Below are 26,848 nucleotides of genomic sequence, written 5' to 3'. Positions count from 1 at the left end.
AAGGCTTTTTGGTTCAGCCGCTCTATTGGGGCCGGTGAGTACAGGCATATTCCAGGCCTCATTAGTATCTGTGGGGGTACAAAGCTCAGGGGAGTAAATGGTAAGTGGGAAGGGCCCTGCAGGTCGCTGGCTTCTGGCAGCAAGTTTGCCCAGGCTGTGGTGCTCAGCTGACAGGGCATCTGGACCTGTCAGAATGGGTGGATCCAAGGACTGGGGGCTCCCTGCATCACTGCTGGAGTTTCTCTGAAAGAAAAGTATACCAAGGGACAGCAAAAGTCTGCGAGCCAGTTTTTGTAGATTGTTAGTTTGGCCACTGCATGCCCAAGTTCCTGAGCCAGGGATCTATGCCACAGCCGTGACAGCACTAGGTCGTTAACCCATTGTGCCACCAGGACAACTCCAAGGCATGTGTATTTTTAATGGAGGGTGCCAGTGTTTTCCCCTGGGACAGTAATACTTCACTTCCTACCAGCAGGGGGTTTTCTTTTTTCCTGCCCTGCTAGCAAGCAGTAGGCCTCCCCTGGGGCGGTCCTGACACCGCCCCCTGGTGGGTTTTCTCTGCTACAGCTGGGCTGCCCTGTTCTTGCGAGCACTGATGAATTGAAATTAACTTCACCTGCAATGCAGTGATCCCTACCTCCTTTGGCCATAGAAAAAAATGGAATGCCTTTTTAAATTTCTAGACTTTCCCTGCCTTTTTTGTAGCCAATACTCTGGTACATTTGGGGTCTCTTTTTTGTCTACCCTCCCCTTTCCCGTGTACTCTGACCTCTGGGAAGGCCAGCCTCCCCTGGCTGGTTTTACAATTTTTGGTTGGCTATTGTGGTGCATTTTCCATTTAGACCAAGAGTTTTATTCCAGTTACAATTTTTTCCTTCCTCACCCTCCCCCAAGACACAAGCTTATTGAAAGTCTGACAGGAATTGTTATTATGACAGTTGTATTCATGTGCTCTGGATGCCATAACCGAGACCACAGACTGGGTGGCTGAAGCAAGGCTTATTTTTTTCTCCATTCTAGCGGCCAGTAGTCCATCATTAAGGTGCCACCAAATTCCGTCTCCATTGAGGAAAGTGTTTGCAGAGGGCTCAGGTCGCCAATGGCTGCCAGTAGGTCAGATTGTGTTTTGGGGGCGCTGTAAACATCCTGTAAGGAGACGGTGGTGATTATTATCTTCACGGACTTTGTGACCATACTAGAAAGCATGGACTGGACGCTCCGGGGTCAACCCCAGTAGAGCTTTTAATACGTAGGCCTAGAGGTTTGTCAGGCAGTTATGAATGGACCAACTTTAGGTGACTACAAGCACTCCCTGCTTTCTCTCCAAATCCTTGAATGGCTCCTGACACACAGGTAGGTGCTCAGTTTTCCACACCAGGAAGTAGAAAGCTGTTCCTCAGAGGAAACACGCTGCTTGAGCACAAGTGACGGCGCCAGCCACAGCCCTAGCAGATGCTGGGTACGGGTGGAGGGTCTGTGCCTGGCTGGGCTCCGTGTGCAGTGCTGGGGACAGATCCTCCTAAACCTTTGCAAGAAAAAGACCCTAAGTCCAGAAAAATAAGGAGACTGAGAGGGCAGCGAGCACTTGACCCTGGCCCACGTTGCCCCTGGACGTCTGACTCTACATGTCGGCAGAACCTCTGGTCATCCCCTGGCAGCCAGGATGCTCTGACGCAGGGCACCTCGGCTCCGTTTTCCTGCTCTTGCTGCAGAACTTCCCTCTTCCTCGTGCTTGGCCTTTTCAGGTTGAGCACCTTCTGCCAGAGCCCCCTCTTCGCTGCTGAGCCTGCCCCCGCCCCCTCCCCACTCTGCCCAGCTCAGGCCTGATAGCCAGGCTCTCCGCTGCTGCTGCTGCCCACATGCCCTGAGTAACCAACGGTCTTTCCCTTGCCCAGGAGACGGAGGTGGAGCTCTACAATGAATTCCCTGAACCCATCAAACTGGACAAGAACGACCGGGCCAAGCCCCCGGCGGAAACCTGCAGTTGCTGAAGCGACAGTGAGCAGAGCACAGAGTCCTTCACGATCCAAGAACACACTTAGGCCTTCCACCACACGCCCTCCTTCCCCAGAGTCATCTCTCCTTTCCAGCTGCCAAGAGAAACCCCACCCTACTACACCCTCACCCTGCACACACACACACACACACACACACACACACATACATACCTGACACAGACTCCACGGCACAGGCCCGAGGCGGCTCCATCAGCGTCCCCACAGCAGCCCTCTTGTGGCAGCAGGATGGGCCAGCTGTAGAAACCCCTCCGGTGTGGAGTCGGCATCAGAAGCTTCCTTTTTGTCCACTGGAGAGAGAGAACTGTTTACAGTTAATCTGTGTCTAATTAGTTACCTGATTTTTTTAACCGTCTTGTGGTCTTTTTACCCCCACCCGTCCCCTCCTGTGAAGGCTCCACTTGGGAAGGCTGGTGCCCCATGCTCATTACAGGCTCACACCCAGTCTGTCAGGCTGAGTTTTGTATGTATCTGTTAATGCTTGTTACTTTTAACTAATCAGATCTTTTTACAGTATCCATTTATTATGTAATGCTTCTTAGAAAAGAACCTTATAGTACATGTTAATATATGCAACCAATTAAAATGTATAAATTAGTGTAAGAAATTCTTGGATTATGTGTTTAAGTCCTGTAATGCAGGTGTAAAGATGGAGGGTTGAGCCCTGTCTGGATTACAGAGTGTTTAGCAACTCCGAATTCAGAAATCCAGCTGGAGGCAGTATTCTGTACAGTAGACATGAGAATTATGTACGCCTTTTATCAAAGACTTAAGAGCCAAAAAGCTTTTCATCTCTCCAGGGGGAAAACTGTCCAGTTCCTTCTGTATCTAAATTTTCCACAAGGTTGATTTGCATAATACAGTGTGTGTGCAATGGAGAAATGACTGTTGTTTGTTTTGGAACTTAAAACTCCCATTTTCCTTTTTCCCCACCCTGCTCCACGCTTTGAAACTCCCCTATTAGATCAGTGTCCCACCTACACGCGGGAAAGGAAAGTCCTAACAGATCTGTCCTGGTGATCTTACCTTTGTTCTAGAAGGCGCTCCTTTCAGGGTTGTGGTCCTTAGGTTAGCAAACCCTTCTTTTCCCCACCGCCTCCCAGTATTGCCCGCCAGGATTACCCTGTTTCTTTGGTGTGGAGCCGGGCAGTTCTGGCCTCCCTGGGATCCGCCCCTGCGTTGTAGCTTGCTTAACGGAGCACGTCCCTTCTCCATGGGCCTGCATTCAAGGGTGTGGGCCAGGTTCTTCTGTAAAGAGATGAACGTGATGCCAATAAAATGTAACAAGAACAAGATGGTCTGTCTTCGCCCTTTTTTCCTTCCTCCAGACTGTGGCTCAGGAGAGACCTCGTTAAGGAGTCCTAGCCAGTGCCTTTCATCAAGCAAGAGTCCCCAAACCAAACATTGACCCTTGTCATGTTGAGCCGGCATCTATATTTCACCTTGAGGCTATCATCCTGTCACTGACAATTGTCCTGATTTTGAACTGCCCTTTGACCCTGGCCTTGTTCAGACCTCTGGTGACTTTCATCCTCATGCCAACCAGTGTTCTGACCATGTCTTAGCCTCAGATTTGACCTGACCTTGAACTTTACCTTAATTCTTTGCAATTCTTACCTCTTCCTGACACTAATAATCTTACCTTGAACCAGCCCAACTTTAAAGTGAATTTGAATTAGTTTTGTTATGAATCCTAAGTCTGATTGTAGCCTTTGTTTTGAATTTGACCTTGACCACTGCTCTAACTCTTCACACCTTGACACTGACAAAATTACTTTCTCTTCATAGTGATCTTGCACATTTTCTGCTGATAGTGACTTTTTTTTTTTTTTTTTTTTTGTCGTCTAGGGCCGCTCCTGCAGCATATGGAGATTCCCAGGCTAGGGGTCTAATCGGAGTTGTAGCCACTGGCCTACGCCAGAGCCACAGCAACAAGGGATCCGAGCCTCATCTGCAGCCTCCACCACAGCTCACGGCAATGCCAGATCCTTAACCCACTGAGCGAGGCCAGGGATCGAATCCTCAACCTCATGGTTCCTAGTCGGATTCGCTAACCACTGAGCCACGACGGGAACTCCTGACCTATTCATAGCTTTACCTTAATCCTGATTATTTTGTGTGTGTGGTTTTAGGGCCACACCTACGGCACATGGAAGTTCCTGGGCTAGGGATCAAATTGGAGCTGCAGCTGCCAGCATACACCAGAGCCACTTGGGATTTGAGCCACATCTGCGATCTGCACCACAGCTCATGGCAACACTAGATCCTTAACCCACTGAGCAGGCCAGGGATCAAACCCACATCCTCATGGACACCGGTCAGATTGCTTACTGCTGAGCCATGACAGGAACTCCACCTTAATCCTGATCTTAACCAGCCTTTGGACACAGACCCTCCTCCATACTTTGAGCCACCCCAACCCTGAAATCATCATTAAAATTGACCTGAATCCTGACTGAATCCTTGTCCTCACTCTTCCCTCCATCATGACATGACTGTGGACCTGCCACACCCTGAGCTTGATCATGAGGCTGACTCTGACCCTGCCCGACAAGCCTGCCCTCGGGTGATTTCTGGGATGCGTCCTGCTCCTTTGCTAGGGCAGCTATTACGCTCACCACAGCCTGGGCAGTTTAAACTGCACGTTCTAGCTCTGGAGGCTAGAAGTCCAAGATGAAAGCAGAATGGCTCTTTCTGGGGCCGCTCTCCTCGGCTTGTAGATGGCCCTCTCCCCTGCATCCTCACACAGTTGTTCCTTCCATGCCACCTTGTCCTAATTTCTCCTTGGAGGACACCAGCCATACCATTAGCATGCCTCTTGACAGTCCCAGTCTTAGGACAGAGGTTAACACTCCAACGTGTGTGTTCAGAGTGGACCCAGTTCAGCACCCAGCATATCCTGTCTACATGCTATTTCTTAGAAATGGATAATGTCAGGTTTCCCTTTGCTGACTTGTTTTAGGCCTTAAAAATCTTCTGTTAACTATACTTTGTGAGAGATTGAAACAAGTTAAGCACTTGCCTCAAGTTGGGTTGGCACAAGTGCCCTTTCTCTCAAGCCTGTTGTGTACTGGAATCAGCTGAGGGCCTGAACATTTCCCCCCCCACACACACACACGTACTGGCTTTACGGTGCTAGGCTAGGGGCCCAGCTGCCTTTTAAAACCTCTCCAGATGATTTCAGTGTGCAGCCAGCATTGAACTGGTGTAAAAATGTTTCTAGCTATTTTACAGGCTACACTATGTGTAAGGCTCCCTGCTGGTTCCCAAGAGAAGATGTTGCCTTAAAAAATTTGGTCTTAGGTACACACTGTTGCCCCCACCACCACTAGGCTTCTTTCCTGCCTGCTTCCCTGCACACATCCCACCAGCATTTAATTGGAAGACACCACACAAAGCTGTTTTCCAGCTGCCCACACTGATCGCTAGCTGAGGACCTACTGTGTTTCACACCCGCCTGCCTGGCTCCCAGGGCAGCTCTGCTGGGGGCTCAGTCCATTCCTTCCGCCACCAGTTTCCACCTGCCAGTGTCAGCACGGCCCACCACATGCTTCCCTCTGACTAGAGTCCTGCCTCAGTTGGTGCTTCGGGGCGAAAGGTGCCCCATTTACTGAGTCTCCAGGAGAAGTGGGGCCGCAGGGTGGGTGCCCCCAGGTCCTGCCTACTCTGCACCGGGGGCGGGGGGGGGCACTTAAGGGTGTAATAAACGCCTGGCTCGGGAAGAAAAGACCCCCTGGGAGGGTCTGGTGACTGACGTGGTGGTGGCCACAGTCGGGTCTGTATCTGTTGCTTCTGAGTGTGGCTGTCAGTTGGAAAAGTACCCTGGCTCTCTCCAGTCCTCCCTCTGAGCCTGGAAAGGACCCTCAGGGCCTCTCGCTCCTTGTCCTGAGGGGGTCAGTCCTGGTCATCCTGGATCACCACATCCCACGTGTCCTTGATTCTCTGGCTGTTTTCCGCAGAAACAAGGGGACCACTGAAGCTTATTACACACTATGGCCAAGTGGACTGTATTTCTGGGTTGCAAGGATGACTCGACAGAGGAGAGTCTATCCATACACTGCATTTACAGAATGACAAAAACCAACCTGACCATCTCAGTTGCAGAAAAAGCACCTGAAAAAAATTCAAACTAAAAAAATCTCCTGCAGAGGAAACCAGGAACAAACGGCAACCTACTAAATGGGCTGATAAGGGCTTAATAACCAAAATATATAAAGAACTCCTACAACTCAATAGCAGACAAATGATCCAACTTTTTTTAAAAAAGGGCAAAGGACCTGAATAAATGTTTTCCCAAAGAAGACACACACAATCTGCAGCTACAGGGAAAGGTGCTCACTCACCATCAGGAAACACACATCAAACCACAACAGGTGTCACTTCACACTTGGTACAGTGGTGGTTTATCAAGGATAAGAAACAAGTGATGATGAGGAGGAGAAAAAAGAACCGTTGTGCACTGTTGGTGGGAATGGGAATCTGGAGTTTCCTCAAAAAAAAGTAGAGCTACTCAACATGTGCTGCAGTTCCTAAGGAACCAATGCTGAACCGTGCAGTCAGCCTGCTCTGGGTCGGGTTTCCTACATAGCAGAGCAGCTTCCTCGCTGCCATCTCTTCTAACCCATCCCTCGACGAAAGCATTTGTGAAAAAGTAGAGCAGAAAAGTTAAAAATAGAACTAACAGGAGTTCCTACTGTGGCACAGCAGATTAAGGATTCAGCACTGCTGCAGCTGCCGCTCAGAATGGATGACCCAGGAACATCCATATGCTGCGGGTGTGGCCAAAAAAAAAAAAAAAAACAAAAAACAAAAAAAACCAGAACTGCCAACTGATCCAGCAATTTTACTACTCAGTATTTATCCAAAAGAAATGAAAACAACTCAAAAAGATATCTACACCCCCATGTTCATTGCAGCACCATTTACAAGAGCCAAAGACGTGGAAGCAACCTCAGTGCCCATAGACAGAGGAATGGATAAAGGTGTGGTACATATATACTGCCATAAACAAAAAAATCCTGACATTTATGATAACAGGGACAAACTTTAGACAGGATGCTAAGAGAAGTCAGAGAAAGACATGGAATCTAAAACTAAATAAACCAAGGAGGTGCCCATTGTGGCGCAGAGGTTACAAACCTGACTAGTATCCATGAAGATGTGGGTTCATTCCCTGGCCTTGCTGTGGCATAGGCCAGCAGCTGCAGCTCAGATTCAACCCTTAGCCACAGTTGTGGCCCTAAAAAGTACAGTAAAAATAAATAAACCAAACTCATAGATACTAAGGACAGATTGGTGGCTACCAGAGGTAGGGGTGAGGGATAAAATGGGTGAAATGAGTCAAAAGAGAAGAACATCGGAGTTCCCATCGTGACTCAGTGGTTAATGAATCTGACTAGGAACCATGAGTTTGTGGGTTCGATCCCTGGCCTCACTCAGTGGGTTAAGGATCTGGCATTGCCGTGAGCTGTTGTGTAGGTAGCAGACGAGGCTCGGATCTGGTGTTGCTGTGGCTCTGGAGTAGGCTGGCAGCAACAGCTCTGATTGGACCCCTAGCCTGGGAACCCCATATGCCGCGGGAGCAGCCCTAGAAAAGACAAAAAAAAAAAAAGAGTGAAGAACATCCAGTTACAAAACTGGCCCTGGAAATGTAACATACAGCGTGGTGACTTACAGCTAATAATACTGTATCGTATATTTGAAAGTTGCTAATGTTACCGAATGAAGGTATCTTACCTGATGCGCCACAAGCCAAACGGTGAGATGCTGGGTTTGCAACATATCAAGCAGAAAGAACAACAAACTACAAAATGACCTCCCTCGGGCCGGGGGCTCAGGGATTTATGGGACGGGGTGGGCCTGTGGGGGCGTGAGTGCATGGGACAAGGTGATTGGGAAAAGGTGCAATAACTGCAGTTCTGCACAGGTGGAATTAAACTTCGGGCCTCCTCAGGCTCAAAGGTCACCCACTGGCGCATGCCCATTCGGAGGGTCAGGGTCCTATCTAGCCTTAACCAGCTCAGCTCACTTAGAGGCAGCTGACTCCCAAGGTTCTGGAAAACAACCCCTGCTGTTTGGAGGACTGGCAAGTCTCCTTGTAACAACAGTTCAACGAGCTTGATGAATCAAGGCAGGTTACAGGTGAAATGCATTTTAATGGATCACCTACCATTTCACTAAGAGAGAAGAAAAAACTTTTTTGTAGCTCTGTATGGTGACAGATGTTAACTACACTTACTGTGGTGATCATTTCTTAACATACATAACCATCGAAGCATGCTGAACACCACTGGGAGCCCTTGGGCCACAGGGCACCATTTCCACTCTCCAGGGGAGCCAGATGGAAATCCTCATGCCTGTCAACTCTACCTCAGTACAGCTGTCAGAAAAAAAACCCCTCAGGCCTGGGCCCTACCTTTAGTGCTATGGAGTAACGGTTCCGGAGCAGGCCTGCTACTTTTTATTTTATTTTTATTTTTTATTTTTTTTGTCTTTTTGCTATTTCTTTGGGCCGCTCCCACGGCATATGGAGTTTCCCAGGCTAGGGGTCGAATCGGAGCTGTAGTCACCAGCCTACACCACAGCCACAGCAATGCCAGATCCGAGCTGCGTCTGCAACCTACACTACAGCTCACGGCAACGCCGGATGGTTAACCCACTGAGCAAGGGCAGGGACCGAACCCGCAACCTCATGGTTCCTAGTCAGATTCGTTAACCACTGCGCCACGATGGGAACTCCCTGCTACTTTTTAAAGCTCACCAGGTGACTGCGTGTGTAGCTTAGGACGAGGACCAACACTCTGCATTGCGCCCTATCAGCAGAGGCCTTTGGCTTGAGGCTCCTTACAGAACCGGGAAAGGAGCTAGACTCACTGTGTCCCCGCGCCCACAGCCCTGCAAGATGACAGATTGGCAAGAGACAAGTATTAGAAGGCCCAGAGACTTGGTTCTATTTCTGCTTTATGTGTTCTAGGAAAGGGGAACAGAGCAAGCCCTGTCTTTTTTTTTTTTTTTTTTTTTTTGGTCTTTTTGCCTTTTCTAGGGCTGCTTCCTCGGCATATGGAGATTCCCAGGCTAGGGATCCAATCAGAGCCGTAGCCACCGGCCTACGCCAGAGCCACAGCAACGCTGGATCTGAGCTACGTCTCCAACCTACACCACAGCAATGCCGGATCCTCAACCCGCTGAGCAAGGCCAGGGATTGAACTCGCAACCTCATGGTTCCTAGTCGGATTCGTTAACCACTGCGCCACGACGGGAACTCCAAGCGCTGGCCTTTCTTAGTCAAGGTCTGAAGTCTTCGATCTGCTCTTCTCACTCCTGTTATTGTGTGCATAGGAATGTGGCCCCTGGAGGAAGCCACACCTGGATCCAGAGGGGGTGTGGGCTCCCCAGAACAATGGAACCCTGAGCTGACCAGAGCAGAGCGCCAGAGCAGAGTGCTGGGTCATGGACAAGCTGGGAGAAGGCTGTGAGGGTCACAGTCAGCCAGTGAGCCTCTGTGGCACCAGCCTCAAGCAGAGCAGGGTGTCCAGGGGGTGCACACACAGCAGGCTTAGTGGATTTCCCATCAAACCCTAGGCAGACAGGACTGAAAGTGCACTCAGGTCCAGGATTGCTAACTGGGCAGGCCAACCCTGAGCTGCATAAATGCTGTTTCATTCCTTGCAAATTTTTTTTTAATCTGAATTTTGAATACCCCAATGGTTAAAGAACAGAACAAGAGATTACATACTAAAAAACATCATTCAGAGTTCCCGTCATGGTGCAGCGGAAACGAATTCGACTAGGAACCATGAGGTTGCGGGTTCAATCCCTGGCCTTGTTCAGTGGGTTAAGGATCCAGTGTTGCCCTGAGCTGTGGTGTAGGTTGCAGACGTGGCTCAGATCTGGCATTGCTGTGGCTGTGGTATAGGCTGGCAGCAACAGCTCTGATTAGACCCCTAGCCTGGGAACCTCCATATGCTGCGGGTGTGGCCCTAAAGAAGTCAAAAGACAAGAAAACAAAACAAAACAAAAACCCAGAAAACCGTCATTTTCCACTTCTCTTCAGAGTGTCCTGTAGCCCTGGGCCTACCATCTGCCTGGCATAGCAGTGGGGGCTGCTCTCAGCTATCCCATTACCAGTCCCTCACAAACCACCTCTTCATTTACCTCTTCTACCTGGCCAGGTAGCCCTGTGACTTTGTGGACCCTGGTACAGACAAAATCAATGCTTGTGTCTTCTCTTCTGTTTGGTTATTTTTTGGCTTTCCTGGGACAAAATGTGAGCATCAAAGCATCCCAGACAGAGGAACAGGCAGGATGGACAGGAAAAGCACCAAGGTAGGGACTGTGGTGGTGGTTTTATGATCTGGTAAGTCTGGGAAGCTCTGCTCCCCGGTGACCGAGTTAAGCACAGGGGCTGGTGGCCTGGATTCCTGAGACCCACAGACCAGCAGGTGCCAACTGCACAGGACTTGAAGGCCCAGCAGGAAGTCAGTGAGAACCAGACAAAAGGTCACCTCTAGAAGCCAGCTCTGCTGGTTTGTGCTGTGGCAAGTCAAGTGGTACCAGCTGTCACTTGGCCAGATGACCAAAGTCAGCTTTCACGTCAGCCCGACCCACATCTGTCCGTGGACATCGGATAATCTGTGCAGGGGTCTCCTCGGCAGGCTTCGAGGTGACCTGGCCTGAGGAGGGAGGGAGCACGAGGATCGAGGATGTTCTTTGAGCCTCCGGGGCAGAAAGCCTGGCAGAGAGCTTCTGCGACAGCCTGGCCAGGATGTGGGGGTATCTAATCCCCAAAGCAGTAAGACCTCCCTTGGGGGAGGACGGTCCACCTCAGACCTGAGCCTCCTTCAGCGCGGACCCGCGGGGCAAGTTATCAGGGGGCTCTGGGCCAAGGCGACGGCACCCAAGGGGCCTAACTCAAGGCTTGGGACGGTTGCTTCCCCAAACCCGGCCCCCTGCATCGCGCCTAAGACGCCCCACGTTAAGCAGAGCCCCCACGGCCCTTCCTCCCTGGGCCGGGCAGGCGCGTAAACGCGCTCCTCGGGGCCCCGCAGCGGTTGGCGGTTGGGAGGCAGGCGCGCGCGGTCTCCGTGGAGACGGGGCGGGGCCTCGGGCGGCCGCGCGCCCAACGCCCGCCTGCGATCCCGCCGCAGCTGCTCCTGTTGGCGCTGAAGCAGAGACGACCGTCCCTCCAGTACAACCCCGGGGGCCTTTCCCGTTAGGTCCCCAGGGCGACTGACTTGGGTCTTTGTCGTTCCTCAGCCTAGGGCCGAAATTTTGTCCTGCCCGTCCCCGCTCCCAGGACGGAAAGCTGACCCCAAGACCACCTCCTCTGGAGTCTGTCCATGAGCAGAGCTGGGGGTGGTGGTGGGGGCAGGGGCTAGTCTGTCTTTGACTGAAATGCTTGCTGCTCCACTGGGAACGGAAGTCGCGGGAGGCAGCCGCGACTGCTCCTTTGGGCAGAGACCCGGCCGAATCTCTGTACCCCATTTCTAACTCGATTATTCAAACAAATGTTTATTGAGCATCTACTGTGTGCCAAGTACAGGCAACTCAGAGACCCAAAGCCAGACAAGCTGACTTCAGGTGGGGAGGAGAAACTAGGATATAAGTGCAAAAACACAAGTAGGGATAAGTGCTTTGAAGGAAAACATGCAAAAATGATGGTGAAAGGTGGGGGTGGGGTAACCCTACTTGGGGGGCTTCCCAGAGGAGATGGAATTACCCTGACTAAGGACCAGACCTATGAATCTGCAAAGAGAGGGAACAGCAGCAAAAGGGCACTGGGGGAGTGGGCCAGCACTTGGGGGGACAGGAAAACAGCTGGGAATGTGGGGAGTCATTTGGATTTTATTCTAAGTGTGACGGGAGCGGGCCATCATACTTCTGTTTGAGGAGGAGTGGGTGGGTCCAATGGGGACTTCGAAAAAACCTCCACTTTTGTGAAGATCTGGCAACAGGGGAGACCCACTCAGGCTTTCTTATCTTCTGGGGCAGATGGTGCCAAATGAGCAGGTGCAGAATGCGGTTGACAGACCAGCACTCAGTCCCTCTGGCTGTCCAGCAGCATGGAAGCATGGCTGTGGGGCCCTGGACCAAGTGGACAATCTTCTGATGGGTGGTTTTCTGCACCCAGACAAGGCTGGTGCTTGGCCGTGGCCTTGCTGTCCCCTCCCCATGCCTGGCTAACTGGACAGATGAGGGGTCAGGAGCACTGGACTGGGAATCAGACTTGGAGCGCAATCCATACACAGCGGGGGGAACTGCCTCTTCTCTGGATCTTGGTTTCTCCATGTGTCAGGGGCAGGCCAGATGGGACACCAGGCCTAGGTCTAAGGATCCTTGCCAGGCCACCCATCGACAGCCCCAAAGTGTACCTCCAGGGCCACTGTTTTCAGGAATATCCGAATAAAGGAAGGGAGCTCATTTTGGAGCGCCATTTATGTCAGGTGCTAGATTAGGTGCTGGTTTGGTGGTTCCCCCTCTTCACAAATATAATTGAGTCCTGACAAGGGTGCAGGAGTTAGATTCCCTTCTAGATTCTCATCATTCGATGCTACACAAGACAGACAAGGTCTTGGGAGTGGGGGACAGGTAAAATAAGGGACAATTAAAATAAGGGACAATTTAGTTAAGAGCAGACTTATGAGAAAAGGAATCAGGATGACAGGACGAGGGGGCTTGATGGAATCAGGCGCCAGGGGTGAGTGGGTGCATGAGGGCAGCATGGGGGTGCCTGGCGGGGTCGGGGGCAAGAGCAACAGGAGATAAAGTCGAAGAGGTCAGCAGGACCTGGATGCTGAAGGCCCATCCTGGAGCCCTGGGGGGTCTGGAGCAAGAGAGGCCCAGAACTCAGTTCACATCTTCAAAGGGGAGGAAGCAGGGGCCCAGGAAGGGGGGACAGCAACAGGGCCCAGCCCACCAGGTGCCAGATAGCGGCATTTGGTGAGCAGAACAGGCCTCTTCTCAGGAGGGGGCTTCTGGGGTAGCGGATATTTCATTCCTGACTAGAATTTCCGGACCCCCAGGACTGGGCGAGCAACCACTCTGAGGCCAGCTCCAGAGAGCCCAGGCCCAGAAGGCTCCCAGGTGCAGGGGGGGCTGGCACTGGCCAAGCCTGGCCTGGGTTTGACTCCCATCTCATTCATTCAACAAATATTTATTGAGGGCCTACTATGTGCCAAGCCCTGTGCAGCAGTGGGTTAGACAGGGTCCCTGCTCTAGTGGAGGCGACAGGCATGACACAGGTCTCAGAAAGTGGTAACTGGTATAAAATGAAGGACAGGAATGTGGGGGTGGCTCGTTGAAATGATACAAACAGCAAATGCTTTGTGGACTTTTTCCGGGGCGGGGGTCACTGGGAACCTTAATCTCTCTGCGGCCTCCGGTTTCCTCATCAGGATGGTGGAGGTGAACATGCAGCTCAGGCCCCCAGGATCGCTGGGTTCCTGGCAGGCGGGCAGGCTGCTCTTGATCCCTCTATGGCTTTCCATCCCTCCCCAGGAAGAACGTCTCCACAAACTGAGGCTGCTTGTGAGAAAGGGAGATAAAGCCAAGATTCCTTGGCCTGCAGGCGGCCACCCACCTGCCCTGCAGGACACTGGAAGATGGCTTCTCTGTCAGGTTTTGTTCTGGTCACCAGGCCTCTCCCAGGCTCCCAGGGGCTTCTGGAGAAGAGGTGTCAAGCTCTACCACAGCCTGAGGCTGGAGACAGTTCTGGCCTTGCCACCGCCCCCGCCACACACACCCCACCACCTCCCTCCCCAGGCACATGGGCAGGCCAGCCCTGGGCCCAGGAGACAGCTTCTCTTGGGCTACAAGAGTCACTGGCTCCCTGTCCAAGAAACTTGCCCCCCCCCCACAGTCCCCAGTGCCACTAACCTCCACTGTTCCCCTCATCGCAACGCAGTTACTGGAGGACAGCACCTTGCGTCCCATCCCCCCACACCTGGCCCAGGCATCTGAGCTGGAGGCTTCTGTTGGGAAGTGAGGTTAGAGCCGCAGAGCCAGACTGTGAAGGGGGCAGGAAGCCACGGCCCTTTGAATCCCCAAAAGGCTGGTGACTGAAGCTCAGAAAAGATGAGGGGTCAGCCGCCTCAGGCGGCAGCCAGGTCACTGAGGGAGAGTGATGGTAGCACCTGAAAGGGGGGAGAGCACAGGTGCAGTGACAAAACCTAGTGGGATGAGCACTGGTAGGGGTACGGGGAGGCAGGCAGCCCAATTGGAGGGCACAGAGTGAATCCTGCCACCATTCCTGTCAGCGAATTAACCTGAGCAACAGCCCTGCTACAGCTGTTCAGAAGGACAGGCCATCTGGACGTGGCCAGGGTGTCCAGAGTTAGCATCACGCAGCTCCCACCAAGTGAGCCACCCGGGCCAAGGTGGGGGCTTTGTCTCCATTTGACATCCTCCTAGGAGTAACTTTCTGGAGAAAAAATGACCTGGCTTTTAAAGAATGAAAGGAATGGGAATAAAAGGCCTGGAGAAGGGCAGCATGACTCACCGAGCGCAGGGCCTCTGCTCTGCCTAGAGCCTGCCACCCCAGCTCTGGGAGAAGGCAGAGGCAGGTGGTAGGACCCTCGCTGGAGATGCGCTACCTGCTCACATCCAAAGAGATGGTTCCGATCTATGAATGGCACCTGCTCTCAGCGTGGCCGGCCCACCTCTAGGCTGGGGATTGTTACCCACGGTCCTAAGCCGTGGTCCCCAGCACTTAGCACTAGGCCGTGGCAAGTCCCGCTGAGGTCCGGTCCTTCCGCACCAAGCAGCACTTAAGTCTGTTCTTTACAAACCGCTGAAGCACAGCAGCACTGGAGGCGCCTGCGCACAGACTGCGTGGGGGACCCCACAGGGAAGGGCAGGTGGGCGGGGCCTCCAGTCTCCCTCCGCGGACCCCTGGAACGCAGGGCATTTCAGCCCACGTCCCAGCTGCGCAGGGCATCTCAGCCCAAGTTCCACCACCGCTCAGCCTCAGCATCAACTCGTCCACTCCTTTGATCTCGGCTCGTCAGACCCCCGCCCCTAGGAGCTGCCGCAGGTCCTGGGATGGGGGGGCGGGGAGCGAGGGGCCAGAGGCCCTCCCAAATCCCCATTCACGGCTTCACAATACACATTTGCATCTTAAAGGCAACCTTTCCCACAGTCTCCGTCTAGTGAATTCCCCTTTGTCTCCCCTTAATACTGAAAAGCACTTAATGCCTCTTATTTACATTTTAACCCTCAAACTGGGCCTGCCTCCTCTTCCGAGCTCAGGCCAAGGCTGGTGCCAGCCTCTGTTTAAAACAGATTCTGGAGAGACAGACCCTTTGGCCTCCTTAACTGTTACCCCAGCAGCCAGGAGCCAACTGGGCCTTTCTCACACAAGGGGCTAGTGACCCCACAGCCCCTCTCAGCCTCCATCCCAGGGCTTTCCCGCCAGATTACAGGTACCTCGTCTGCCCTTTTGTGCACACACTCATTTTACGGAGGGTCACACTGAGTCTGCTCAGAGTCCAGGGCATTTGTGGGAGAGCCAGAGTCCAAGGCAAACCAGGAGATCCTGACTCCCAGGCTCCCTCCCTGCGGTTGCTGAGCAGGGTACCCAGGGTTGGGGGCTGGCAAAGGAGCAAGGCAGACCCAGCTCTGCACTTGGCAAAGTAGGATGAGATGATGATGGGTGCTATGAAGAAAAGAAAGCAGGGTGATGGGACAGGAATCCCAGGGTGGTCTCTGGGCCCCACGGCCTGGAGGCTCCTGAGTAAAAGGAGCCAGACCACAGACTCAGGTGGCAGCCCTGGTGTGTGTGAGGAGCAAAAAAGGCCAGTGTGGCAGCACTCCACTGCTGTGCCGAGAGGCCGGAGGCTTGGGGAGAAGTGGCTGGCAGAGCAGGGAGAGGGAAGCAGAAATCAGGCAGGAACCTGTGCTTTCTGGCTCAAATCATCTGTGGAAGTCCCAGGCACTTTTTAGACACCCCATTGGAAAGGGGGATGGCATCTGCCAGTCAAGAGAGAGGGTGGGGCGTCACCAGTGTATGGATGGTATTTGGAGCCCCAGGACTGGAGAAGCTGGCTGAGGGAGAGAGGACTGGCCCAGGGTCTGCCCTCCCGGCCCTGGGGAAGAACTGTCCCTCTCTGTCAGGCCCTGACCGATTCCAGATGTGCCTTTTTCGTCATTTTTCCATTGGCCACACAAGGCCTCCCCTACATGTGGCGTCCTTAGAAGGTGGCAGGGGGCCTAACTGGGAGTGTGTGCCTCAAGGGCATCCCTTAAGGCCTCAGGAACCCATGCTAGAGTCCTGGAGAACTAGACAAAGCCACTACTTGCCCCTCCAGGCTGTCTCCTCATCTGTATAATGAGACCAGTGGCACGAAATCACTTGGTGCCAAACAGCCCCCAAAGCCTACAGCGAGTCTCCCTGAGCCCCAGGCCACAGAGCCACAGGCAGCTCCCACCACCACCGCTGGCAGGCCAAGGAGCCCCCTAGGGCTGGTGCGGACTCCACCTCTTCTGAGCTCTTCTCTCCCAGGTACAGCCAGGCCTTCCCCAGGTGGAGAGCTGTCACCCGGCTCCATGATTGCCTCTGACCAGCAGCTCCAGCCCCTGATCAGCTGCAGGGCCTGCTACTTAGGCCCCGCCCCTTCTGCACTCCACCCAGGTTGAATAAGATTTTCTAAAGGGAAATCTGAAATCTAGACTGCATTTTAATCTGAAATGGCCCGATTTTTTAATCCTGGAACAATGTAGATTTGTGTAAAACCCTGGGCCCTGGGTGAGACAGGCAGAGTGTCTCAGAAGCTGGAAGCTGGCCAGTCTGCCCTGAGGATCAACCAGCTTTCTGAGTGGGCTGCAAGTGACAGACGAGCCCTTCTTTCTTGAAACTCTCTCCTCCTCGACTTCCACAACACCAGCCATGCCTGGTCTACCCCTTCCTCTCTGACCGTTCTTCCTCAGTCTCCAAAGGATCAGCCTTCTTTTCTGCCACTCCCACGTCCACCTTCTCCCCCCCTCACCCAGCCTGCTGCTGCGGCCAGCTCCAGATTCACATTTCCAGCGACCTGCTCCCCCAGGGTGGCAGGACAGGTTTCAATACCGGGTGCCCTCGGGAACATCATCCTCTACTCTCCCTTTGATCTTGCAGAGACCCAACCTGGAACCCCATCCCTGCTCCACCTCTATGTAACTTGGTCCACCTGTTGCCCACTCCTAGGAGCAGACCCCCCCGGGGGCACAGCAACTATATCTTGCTGCTTCTCTCTCCTTGGCCCCAGGCTGTACATACCATGCATCTTCCCTCTGCTCCCCAGTGCCCCCCAGGGCTCAGATCTCAAAGAGCCACCCCCCTCGCTGTTAGGAAATTCAGATGGTCTTTTGTCACCTGGGCTGAGATCTCAAGCCCTCCAGATTTTCCAGGCCCTGCCAGGACAGCCACTGAGGGGTCCTCCTTCCTGGGAGAGGGCTTGGCCTTCCCTGCAGGAACTTAGGCTGCGATCCATCCTCCCTCTCCTACAGGGTGAAGGCTCTGCTCCCCGGGGGGCGCAAAGCCCTTCTGTGACTCTCTCAAAACCCCCACCAGCCTCACCTTTCTAGCCTCAATTTCCTCCTCTCCTGGGGCCTTATTCCCTAGCCCTTCGTAGGGGAAAAGGGAGCCAGGCAACTGCTATGACGCTCAGCAGGGCCGGCGGGGCCAGAAGCCGGAAACGCATTCCCCTTTATTGGACCTCACCGCCTCCCGCTCTTCTCACCCTCAGAGCCCTAATCCACTCTATGCTCGGGCCTCGGTGCACTGTTTATTGTCGCCCTTGCCATGGCCCCAAGATTTGGGCCTAAATCACCACTCCAGAGGGATCCGCCCTCCTCCGGAAGCTGGTCCCTGCGGTCTCAGCTCTCCGAGTAGAGGCTCCTCTGGCTATGAGAAAGACGGTCCAGCACTTCCTCCTCACCCCCAATACTGGATCCAGTGGCAGGACCACCAGATTTGCACAAGCCTGCGCGGAGGACTTAGCCTGGTACCCAGAGAGGAGACCCCGGCTCTCAACTGCGTTCCCCAAGAGGGAGAGGGGTGTGGCCCAGAACGGGAGCAGTTCCCCTCCCCCATCCTCTCCGGGAACAGTTCTGGGGGCCGCAGCCTTCCCCTCGCTCACCCAGAGGCCGCCATTTGGCTTTAGGGGGAATGGTGGAAGCTACTTACACACCACACAATGGGGCACTTGTAGCATCAGCGGCGCCAGCGGCCAGGAGGTGGGGGGACGGGACAGCTACGTCCCAAGAGAAGCACCTGCGGTCCTCCCCGCTTCTTCCCGCAACGTACCCAGGCCCCCGAGGCCTAACAAGACCGGAGGCGCGCAGACGGAGGGCGCCTGCATCCGTTCTCCCCTAGGACTCGGGCGGAGACCGCCCTCCTAGACGTCCCATCTCCCTCCACACTGCCCCAGCCGACCGCGCGAGGGCGTGCCCTGTGTTAGTTCGGACAAATTAAAGCGCGTCCAGCAGGCAGGCCCGGGGCCCCCTGGACGCGGTCTGGGCTTGGGGACCTGTGGCGCACTCTTGGCTGCCGTCCGCCGAGCTCTGGACCGCGGGGCTTGCCGCGGGGCCCGCGCTATTCGCCCTGAAAGTGGGTGCCCCCCTCCTCTCGTGCTCCGGCAGCCTAGGGCTCACCCCTCAGTTCCCCTCTGCCGAGCGCTCCCTGGGCGTAAGCCGTCTCTCCGCTGCGCCTCGAGCTCGGGCCCTGTCCTGGGCGCACCGCGGCGGGCGCGGCGGCGCGGGGGAGGCGTTGTTTGAGAAGCCAGCGGCCGGGGAAGGGGCTCCAAGAAGCACAAGTTGGCGCTGGCCCCGGACCAGGCTGTTGTTGTTCTCAACGTGGTCCGCCGTGGAGCCATAAAAGCTGAGCGGGGCGCCCTCCCCGCCAGAGCAGAGCGCGCAAGCCCAGCGAGCTCCGGCGGAGGAGTCGGCGGTGGCGGCAGCAGAGCTCGCTCGGCAGACTTTTTCGCTCCGTTAACAGTCTTTTTTTCTTCCGCCCCGCTCCGGCCGCCTTCGCGCCGTTCTCGGCCCGGTCCCAACCCGGGACCCCCGCTCCGGCCGGCCCGGCCCCCACCCCAGCCCTGCCGCCCGGCCCCAGGCCCGGCCGCGGCCGCTCCCGCCTGGAGCCGCCGCGCGCCCCCAGCCCCCCGGCGCCCCCGCGGCCCCTTGCCTTTCTTTTCCCGGCGCGGCCTCCGGGCTTCCGCGCCCCGCCCGCCACCAACCCGCTCGCCACCATGTCTGTGGAGCTCGAGGAGGCCCTACCACTGACGACCGCCGAGGGGGCGGCCAAGAAGGCGGCCAAGGCCGGCGGCTCGGCAGCGCTGTCCCCCTCCAAGAAGAGGAAGAATAGCAAAAAGAAGAACCAGCCCGGCAAGTACAGCCAGCTAGTGGTGGAGACCATCCGTCGGCTGGGCGAGCGCAACGGTTCGTCGCTGGCCAAGATCTACGCGGAGGCCAAGAAGGTGGCGTGGTTCGACCAGCAGAACGGGCGCACCTACCTCAAGTACTCCATCAAGGCGTTGGTGCAGAACGACACGCTGCTGCAGGTGAAGGGCACCGGTGCCAACGGCTCCTTCAAGCTCAACCGCAAGAAGCTGGAGGGCGGCGGCGATCGGCGCGGAGCCCCGGCGCCCGCCACCGCCCCGGCGCCTGCCGCTCACAAGGCCAAGAAAACAGCCCCGAGCGCGGCCGCCCCGCGGCGCGCGGACAAGAAGCCCGCCAAGGGCCCGCAGCCCGAGAAGCGCTCGCACAAAAAGGGCGCCTCCTCCAAGAAGGACAAAAGCAGCAACAAGGCCAAGAAGGCGGCGGCCGCGGGAGGCAAGAAGGTGAAGAAGGCGGCCAAGCCCAGCGTCCCCAAAGTGCCCAAGGGCCGCAAGTGAGCCCTGGGGCCTCGGGCCTCGCTTTTCCACCCAGAGCGCACGTAGGTTTTGCTGGGGGCCCGGGCCAGCGCCGGCCCGCCCATCCCCCGCGTGAGAGCTTTTTTTTTTGTTGTTGTTGTTAGCTCTAGATTTTTGAAACGGCCCTGGCGACTCCCCTATTGGCTCTCGCCCTTGGCAACGCCTGTCGCCATGGTTACCAGCCCCCGGGCGCCAATGGCCGGCCGCGTCAGCCCGCCCCGGCCTTACGCGTTGGCCGCGCAGCCCTTCCAGCCCATGCCCTCCCCGCCTTCCGGCGCGCGACAAGCACTCTGCGCGGGGCCGCGCGGCGCTTTCTTTTCTCCTGTCGCCTTTTTTGGGGCACAATAAATTGTTTAAACCTTTGAACCGCTCTTGTTTTCTTCGAGTGGAGTGGGGTTGGGCGCGGCCGCCGCGGGGTTTGGGCTGCATGGATGGGTTCCCGAGGTCCCCGGCACCGCCGATGCGTCAGAAATTCAGACCTGGGTTCCGGGAGAAGAGCGGGCCGATTGGTTCCGAAAGGAGCGTCTGGGAGGTGCAATACTTCGATAGATGGGCAGGCGGGTCCACCACCTGGGGGGTGGGGAGCAATGGCTTTGCAGGATCTGTGGAGCAGGGCAGCTCAGCTCTCCCAAAGTTGCCACAAGCTGGGCCTTTACAGAGCTTAGTGACTCAGAAATCAGACCTCGTGTTGATGTGACAGGGACAGTGGAGCCTGGCTCTGGCTCACCCGCCACAGTCCCGATGTGTGGTATGAGCAAGGTTCTGGCCCTCCCTGAGCTTGTCGGCTAATCTGCAGTGCACACAGGACTCCGAGGGTTATAGGCAAATTGGCAGGAATGACCCTCAGCCGAGAGCCCCCAAACCCCCTTGTGTCCAGCATATGGAATAGTTGTTTGTCCAATTGGGCACTAGTTCTGAGGTCTGTTCTTAAACGTTCCTATGAAGAGACAACCCTGCAAAACAGGAGGAGCCGTGGAGGTGGGAAGCCAGGGAACGTTCTAGAATAGTGCATTTGTACAGACCAGGCTAAGCAAGCCTGGGCTGGGGTTAGATGAGAGCGGCAGGGGCTCTCCATTGGAGAAGCGCCTCTGGCCAGCAAGTGCCCCTTACTGAAGCCTGGCAGCCACTACCCTGCCTGTGACAACTCCGGGGGGCTGGGGGTGGGGGGGTAATAGAGCAGACCCCCCCCCCCACTGGGCAAGTGGCCAGCCAGTCCCTCTTCAAGTCTCCACTGCTTCCTGTGGCAGGGGACTGCAGGGCCAGGTGCCAACATGTTACTGCCCCTTCCCATCCTGGGCCCAGAGGACACAGCAGTGGGCAAAACCTGCACAGGTGCCTGCCCTGCCCAGCCCAGGGAGGTGCCTGCCCCGCCCAGCCCAGGGAGGAGGGGAGGACAAGGCATAGAGGCACCACATCATTGACTCTTGACAGAAGTTGAGAGACACTTGAAAGCCAGATGGGTCCCTGACCTGACCTGCATAAGGGGAAAGGGAGAATGCTAAACTTGGTAGTGGCTGTTCTGATTTCGGGGGACTCACCCACCCTGCCAGTCCTTGTGCTGGCCATTTGCTCATCAGTAACAGCCTCAACTACTTTGCAGTTTTGATTGGGGGCAGTGTGCCCAGTGCCCTACTGCAGGGCCATCATGTCAGCCCAGGCCAGTCCCAAGCTGTCTGCAGAGCCAGCCAGTAGGCTACCAGCAGCTGGCAGCCTTGAGAAGCCTCAGCCGCCTCAGGATTCTGGGGGATGGTGCACCTAACTGGCTAGATAGTCCTGACTCCACTGTCCTTCCCTAAACCAGAAAATCAGGCATCCAGGTTGGGGTCCTGGAGCTTGGCTGTGTGACCCTCTCCTTGGTGACCTTGAGATTCCAAGCGGGAGGGTGGGGTTGGGAAGGTGCTGCAGGGACCTGGGCACTTGGACAGTGCTCTGTCCTGTCCAGCTCTTCCTATTGAATGAAGCAGTGCTTCTGCTTCCCCTTCCCAGAGCCCTCCATGACCAAGGCTCCCGCCCCTGCTGACTCTGACCTTGAGGACACCTTGTTAGCTCCAAGGCTCCAGAGTGCCCTTCAGGTTGCTCTTATTCCACACTCTCTTTCCAGATTTCCCACCAAAATCCATCCTTTGCTGCTCACACCATCTGGCTCTCTCCACAGCCTCCCACTTGATTGCTGCTGCCCCTGCCTCTCTCTTGTCACCCCCTCCATTCTTGGAAGACTTGGTCCCTGCTTGCTGCCTTCTCCACACTAAGGCTCCTCTGTGGCAGCATGGAGCACTGCCATTCTTCTGATAATCAAAAGCACATTAATTTTCTTTTGGGGACACAACTTCCCCTCCTCTCAGGCCACAAGGCTTTGGGGGTCTGACCCTTCCAGTCCTGGGGGTAGTCATGTGACCAAAGACTGGCCAAAGAGTGTTCAGTCTGTTCACTGCCACAATGATTGGGTCAGAAATGGGTTCTTCACCCCAGTGGCTTTAATGAGTCAACCCTGGGACTTCCTGGAAGTAGTGAGAAAGAGATGCTCCCTCTCCCAGGATCACTCAGGGTAGGAACCTGGGGCCAAGCTACCCTTGGCCATCATTGTCCACACACAGGGAGAACCAACCTGAAAAAGGAGCCAAGAGAGAGAAAGTTGGGAGTTCCCGTCGTGGCGCAGTGGTTAACGAATCCAACTAGGAACCATGAGGTTGCAGGTTCTATCCCTGGCCTTGCTCAGTGGGTTATGGATCCGGCGTTGCCATGAGCTGTGGTGTAGGCCAGGGGCTACAGCTCCGATTGGACCCCTAGCCTGGGAACCTCCATATGCCTGCGGGAGCGGCCCAAAGAAATAGCAAAAAGACAAAAAAAAAAAAAAAAGTTGGAGCCACGAAATGGACAGATACCTAAGCATTAATGGAGTCTGGATCCAGCTATGGCTGAAGCTGGTCAGACCTGCTGTCCTGTGAGTTGACACTTGCCTTTTATATAAGTTAGCTTGACTAGGGTTGCTTTCACTTGCAATCTGGTCTCCCACTCCTTTGACTCACTTTATCCTCACCTGCCCACATCCTGGACCTTGTCATCCCTTCAAATTGCTCTTCCTCAAAACCACTCTCCGAGGGTCCCACATGGGCCCCTCCCCTCCACTTCCCAACTTTCTCACCCAGACCCTTCAGCCAAGGTGTACCTCCATGCCAGATTTCTGCATCCTGAAGTCATAACATGAACACTCACTATGCCAGGCACTCTGAGGAAGGCTTTCAGGCATCTGAGTCTCCAGATAGCCCAGGGAGGAGCTCATCCTATTGATGCGGGATGTGTATTTTCTACACTAGCACAACACTCAGCTCCCGCAGAGCTGTGGAGCCCAGGATCCACCATTCCTTACTGTGTCTCTTGGACTTGGCTTCAGGGAACCTCAATTCTAGGTGAATGTTAAAGGCATGTGACTCTGTGAAGCCCAGGAAGAAGGCTTCTTGGGGGAGGTGACCCCAGTGCAGCAAGGAGGCAAAGGACTAGGTGAATTTGCTTGTCTGTAAAATAGGGGCATAGTAACAGCCCAGGCCTGCACCCACTGATCAGGCTTGAGGTTGAGTGGGGGGCCTGCAGGGTTTTGGGCCTGGCTGCAAAATGGTCTTTTGTCCAGAGTAAGACTGTTCTCCCCAAGCCTCGGTCTCCTCATCTATAACGAGATGCAGGAAAGATTTCTTTTACTCATCTGCTGACCAGGGGTGTCTGTACATACTGCCTCCAGCAGGGTCTCCAGGTTTCCTGCCTCCAGCCCATACCCCCTCTGGGTGCGGCGCTCTCTTCTCCTCACAGGACTGGGTCCCTGCCTCCTTATGACCCTCTTCAGGGTCTCAGGTCTGCTTTCCATGTTCCTAGATCCTCCTCCTCCCAGGCCCCAGACAACTCTGCAGACACTGCCAAGGCCCTTTTCCAGGCTGGGCAGCCGTAGCCACCCATAGGATGAGGTGTCTATCCAATCAACTCCTGGGGACCAGGCTGTCCCTCTGCCAGGAAAGGGCCTCGCACTGAGCACAGGACCAAAACTCGTGTCCATCACTGCCTCTGACCTTGGTAATGAGCATATCTTACAGAAGCTGAGACCCTTTGTCCAGAGCTCACCATGTCCATGCTTGACCTGGAGTCGGAAAAACTGAAGAATCCAGGGCAAGTAGAGTAATCGCAGTTGCTGCTTCACCCCGAGGAGGTCAGCCAGCGAATCAGCAACCTAAATGATTGCTTCCTTCCAAGTCTGGCAGGTCGCTGCCTTCCGGCCACCCTACCAGGAAATGTACAAGCAAGGGTGCCTTGGGAAAGGCAGTTCAGTCCAGTGAAATTGACATGGTACAAAGTCATCTCCATTCCCCACTATAAAATGGGTGTGTGCAAACTAGACCAGGGTCTCAAGCACAGAGGTGCACAGGGCAGCCTGGCCAACTGGAGGACACAGACCCTCCAGAAGAGGGACAGTGACTACCAACTCCTGCCAGTGGTCACCAGGCAGCAATGCAGCTGCATATGGCCAGAGCTTCCCATTCTTTGAGACTGTATTAGAAGCACCTCCTGAAAATCCTTGCCTCCAGGCAAGGAGGGGTGTGGACCATCCTGGAGGCCGGACAAGGGGGTGCCTCAGCCAACAGGGTCCCACTCGGGGCTGTCATCAGAGGCAACTCCTGAGAGTTTTTTCTGTGGAAACCATAAACTTTTTTTGGTGAAACCTCCCACTTTTAAAATGTGGGCTTAAAAAAGGAAATACTCTGCTTCAAACCCATTAGGATGGCTACTATTAAAAAAACAAGTGTTGGTGAGGATGTGGAGAAACTGGAAACTTGTGTACTCCTGGTGGAAATGTAAGATGGTGCAGCTGCTGGAAAACAGCATGGAGGTCCTTCAAAAAATCAAACACAGAATTGATCCAGCAATTTAGCCTCTGGGTATGTACACCCAAAAGAATTAAATAAAGTGACTTGAAGAGAGATTTGCACACCCATGTTCATAGCAGCATTATTCACAACAACCAAAAATGTGTAAGCAAACCACGTGCCCATCAGTGGATAGTGGCTATATCTAGTCTGGTCTCTACACACATCTACACACAACAGAATATGATTTGGTCTTAAAAGGAAGTTCTGACACATGTGACAATATGAACTAACCTAGAGGCCACTGTGCTCAGTGAAAGCCTGTAAGGGCTGTCACAAAGGACAAATACTGTCTCATTCCACTTATATGAAATATCTGGGAATTCCCATCGTGGCTCAGTGGTTAACAATCCCGACTAGGATCCATGAGGACACAGGTTCAATCCCTGGCCTTGCTCAGTGGGTTCAGGATCCAGTGTTGCTGTGAGCTGCAATGTAGGTGGCAGACGTGGCTTGGATGCCACGTTGCTAGCCTGGGAACTTCATGTGCCTTGGGTACGGCCTGAAAAAGACAAAAGACACACAAAAAATCTGGAGGAGTCAAACCCACAAAGACAAAGTAGAGTGGTTGCCAGGGACTGGCAGTGGGGGATGGGAGTTAGTGTTTAATGGGGACAGTTTCTGTCTTGCAAGATGAAGAGTTAACAGGGATAGATGGTGGTGATGGTTGCACAACAATGTGAATGCATTTATTTAATGCCACTTAAAAATGGTTGAGATGGTAAATTCTACGTCATGTATATTTTACCACAATTGAATAAGTACTGTATGGGGCAAACAAAATCATGTGTGAGCTCACTGTGGCCTACAATCCTTACCTTTGAGATCACTTGACTTGTGAAACAGCCAGAACAGCCCATATGTAAGATTAAGACAGGAGAGTTCCCTGGTGGTCTAATGGTTAGGACTCAATGCTTTTACTGCTGTGGCCTGGGTCAGTCCCCAATCTTGGAACTGAAATTACACTTCAAGCTGCTGCATGCCGTAACCATTAAAAAAAAAAATTATAAAAAAGATCAAGACGAGAAGGTGCATATTGTGGTGTCCTGGCAGAGCAAGAGGCAAAGTAAGCCAAAAAGTGGTGAAAGCAGGGGTAGCCAGGTCCCCACATAGGACTGGCACTGGGATCCCAGATCCTTGCGTGGTGCACCTGCCATGTATGCTTCCCCATTCTTGATCTCCACCTCTTGCCTCTCCCAAGTCTTATCTTTCTTCTGGCTGTCTTCACTGGGGATAGAAATGTGGACTGAGGCCCTGCCCCAGCCTGGCTGCCCTTTAAACCTTTTTGTGTTGTCTGGCTTTCACCGAAGCCACCAGTCCTCCAGACAGATGTGTAGCTTCTGCTGCCCACTGAGAGTGTCTTCTGTGGCGCCTGCAACATGCCTCTCTTTTCTGAGTCCCGGGACAGAAGGGGGCTCCTCATCCAGGTGCACACGAGGGACATGTCACAGAGGTAGGTTCTGGGCCTCCAACAACCAGCATCTGTTGCTGTGGGTTTCCGGAAGTCCAATTGTGAGTACCCACTCCCCAGGTTCAGAAATGGGCAAACTAAGGCAAGGACCAGGGATTTAGTCATTTTTGTACATACAGCCTTAGCCAAAGGTCTTTTCCCCAGAGAATGAGGTTCCACACTTCCCATCATGAATGCTCCATGTTCTGACTAAGAAGCAGGAGAGGAGGGCATGCAGACCAAAAAGGGATCTGAGAGTCTGAGGCCACTCACTACCCTCTCTCACCAACCTACTGTCTGGGCTTTCCTGGCATATTGCAGGGTCTTGTCCAAACTCTCCAAGCTGAGACACCTTTCCCAGGCCAGGAGTCCCTCATCTTACCTATGTCAAGCTGTGCCCTATAGGCCAAGCCTCTCCCTTGCCTGGGTCTGTACAAAGCAGGACTGGGCTTCAGGTACACAAGCTTTGCAGGAGGAGATGGATCCAGAAGGATTGTACACAGGAGTGGAGGAGACACTGTCTAAAACAAAGGACAGGAGGGATGCTGCACTGCTCTAACAAGCAGGATGAGGTACTGGCAAAAGGTGGGA

At 54.3% G+C, this 26,848-nt stretch overlaps 2 protein-coding genes and 1 long non-coding RNA gene across 12 annotated transcripts in view; 2 read left to right on the top strand and 1 right to left on the bottom strand.

Annotated features, from left to right (window-relative positions):
- The window catches only part of RAB7A (RAB7A, member RAS oncogene family), a 109,337-nt gene extending 106,029 nt beyond the window's left edge, over positions 1-3,308 (top strand). For 5 of the 7 annotated variants that reach the window (XM_021069433.1, XM_021069431.1, XM_021069434.1 and 2 more), the window contains one exon: positions 1,896-3,308. In XM_021069433.1, coding sequence (XP_020925092.1) covers positions 1,896-1,991 — 96 coding nt within the window. In that variant the 3' untranslated portion in view covers positions 1,992-3,308. The remainder of the gene's footprint in view (positions 1-1,895) is intronic. The other 2 variants (XM_021069438.1, XM_021069437.1) reach the window with 1 other exon arrangement.
- On the bottom strand, positions 827-18,446 carry LOC110256294. Of its 4 annotated transcripts, XR_002337670.1 has the most exons (5): positions 13,890-13,904; positions 13,594-13,675; positions 3,138-3,263; positions 2,169-2,305; positions 827-1,146 (listed from the first exon to the last, which is right to left on the bottom strand). It is a non-coding gene; the product is annotated as an uncharacterized LOC110256294 (long non-coding RNA). The 4 variants fall into 4 exon arrangements; XR_002337669.1 differs by lacking the exons at positions 13,594-13,675; positions 13,890-13,904 and adding an exon at positions 18,295-18,446; XR_002337668.1 differs by lacking the exons at positions 13,594-13,675; positions 13,890-13,904 and adding an exon at positions 18,175-18,406.
- On the top strand, positions 18,695-20,266 carry LOC100516295 (histone H1x). Its single transcript, XM_003132403.5, has one exon. The coding sequence runs from the start codon at positions 19,238-19,240 to the stop codon at positions 19,880-19,882; it is 645 nt and encodes a 214-aa protein (XP_003132451.1). The 5' UTR covers positions 18,695-19,237; the 3' UTR covers positions 19,883-20,266.

Source organism: Sus scrofa, chromosome 13 (assembly GCF_000003025.6).
Source record: "Sus scrofa isolate TJ Tabasco breed Duroc chromosome 13, Sscrofa11.1, whole genome shotgun sequence".
NCBI lineage: Eukaryota > Metazoa > Chordata > Mammalia > Artiodactyla > Suidae > Sus > Sus scrofa.
This window is presented reverse-complemented; position numbering and strand designations above follow the sequence as displayed.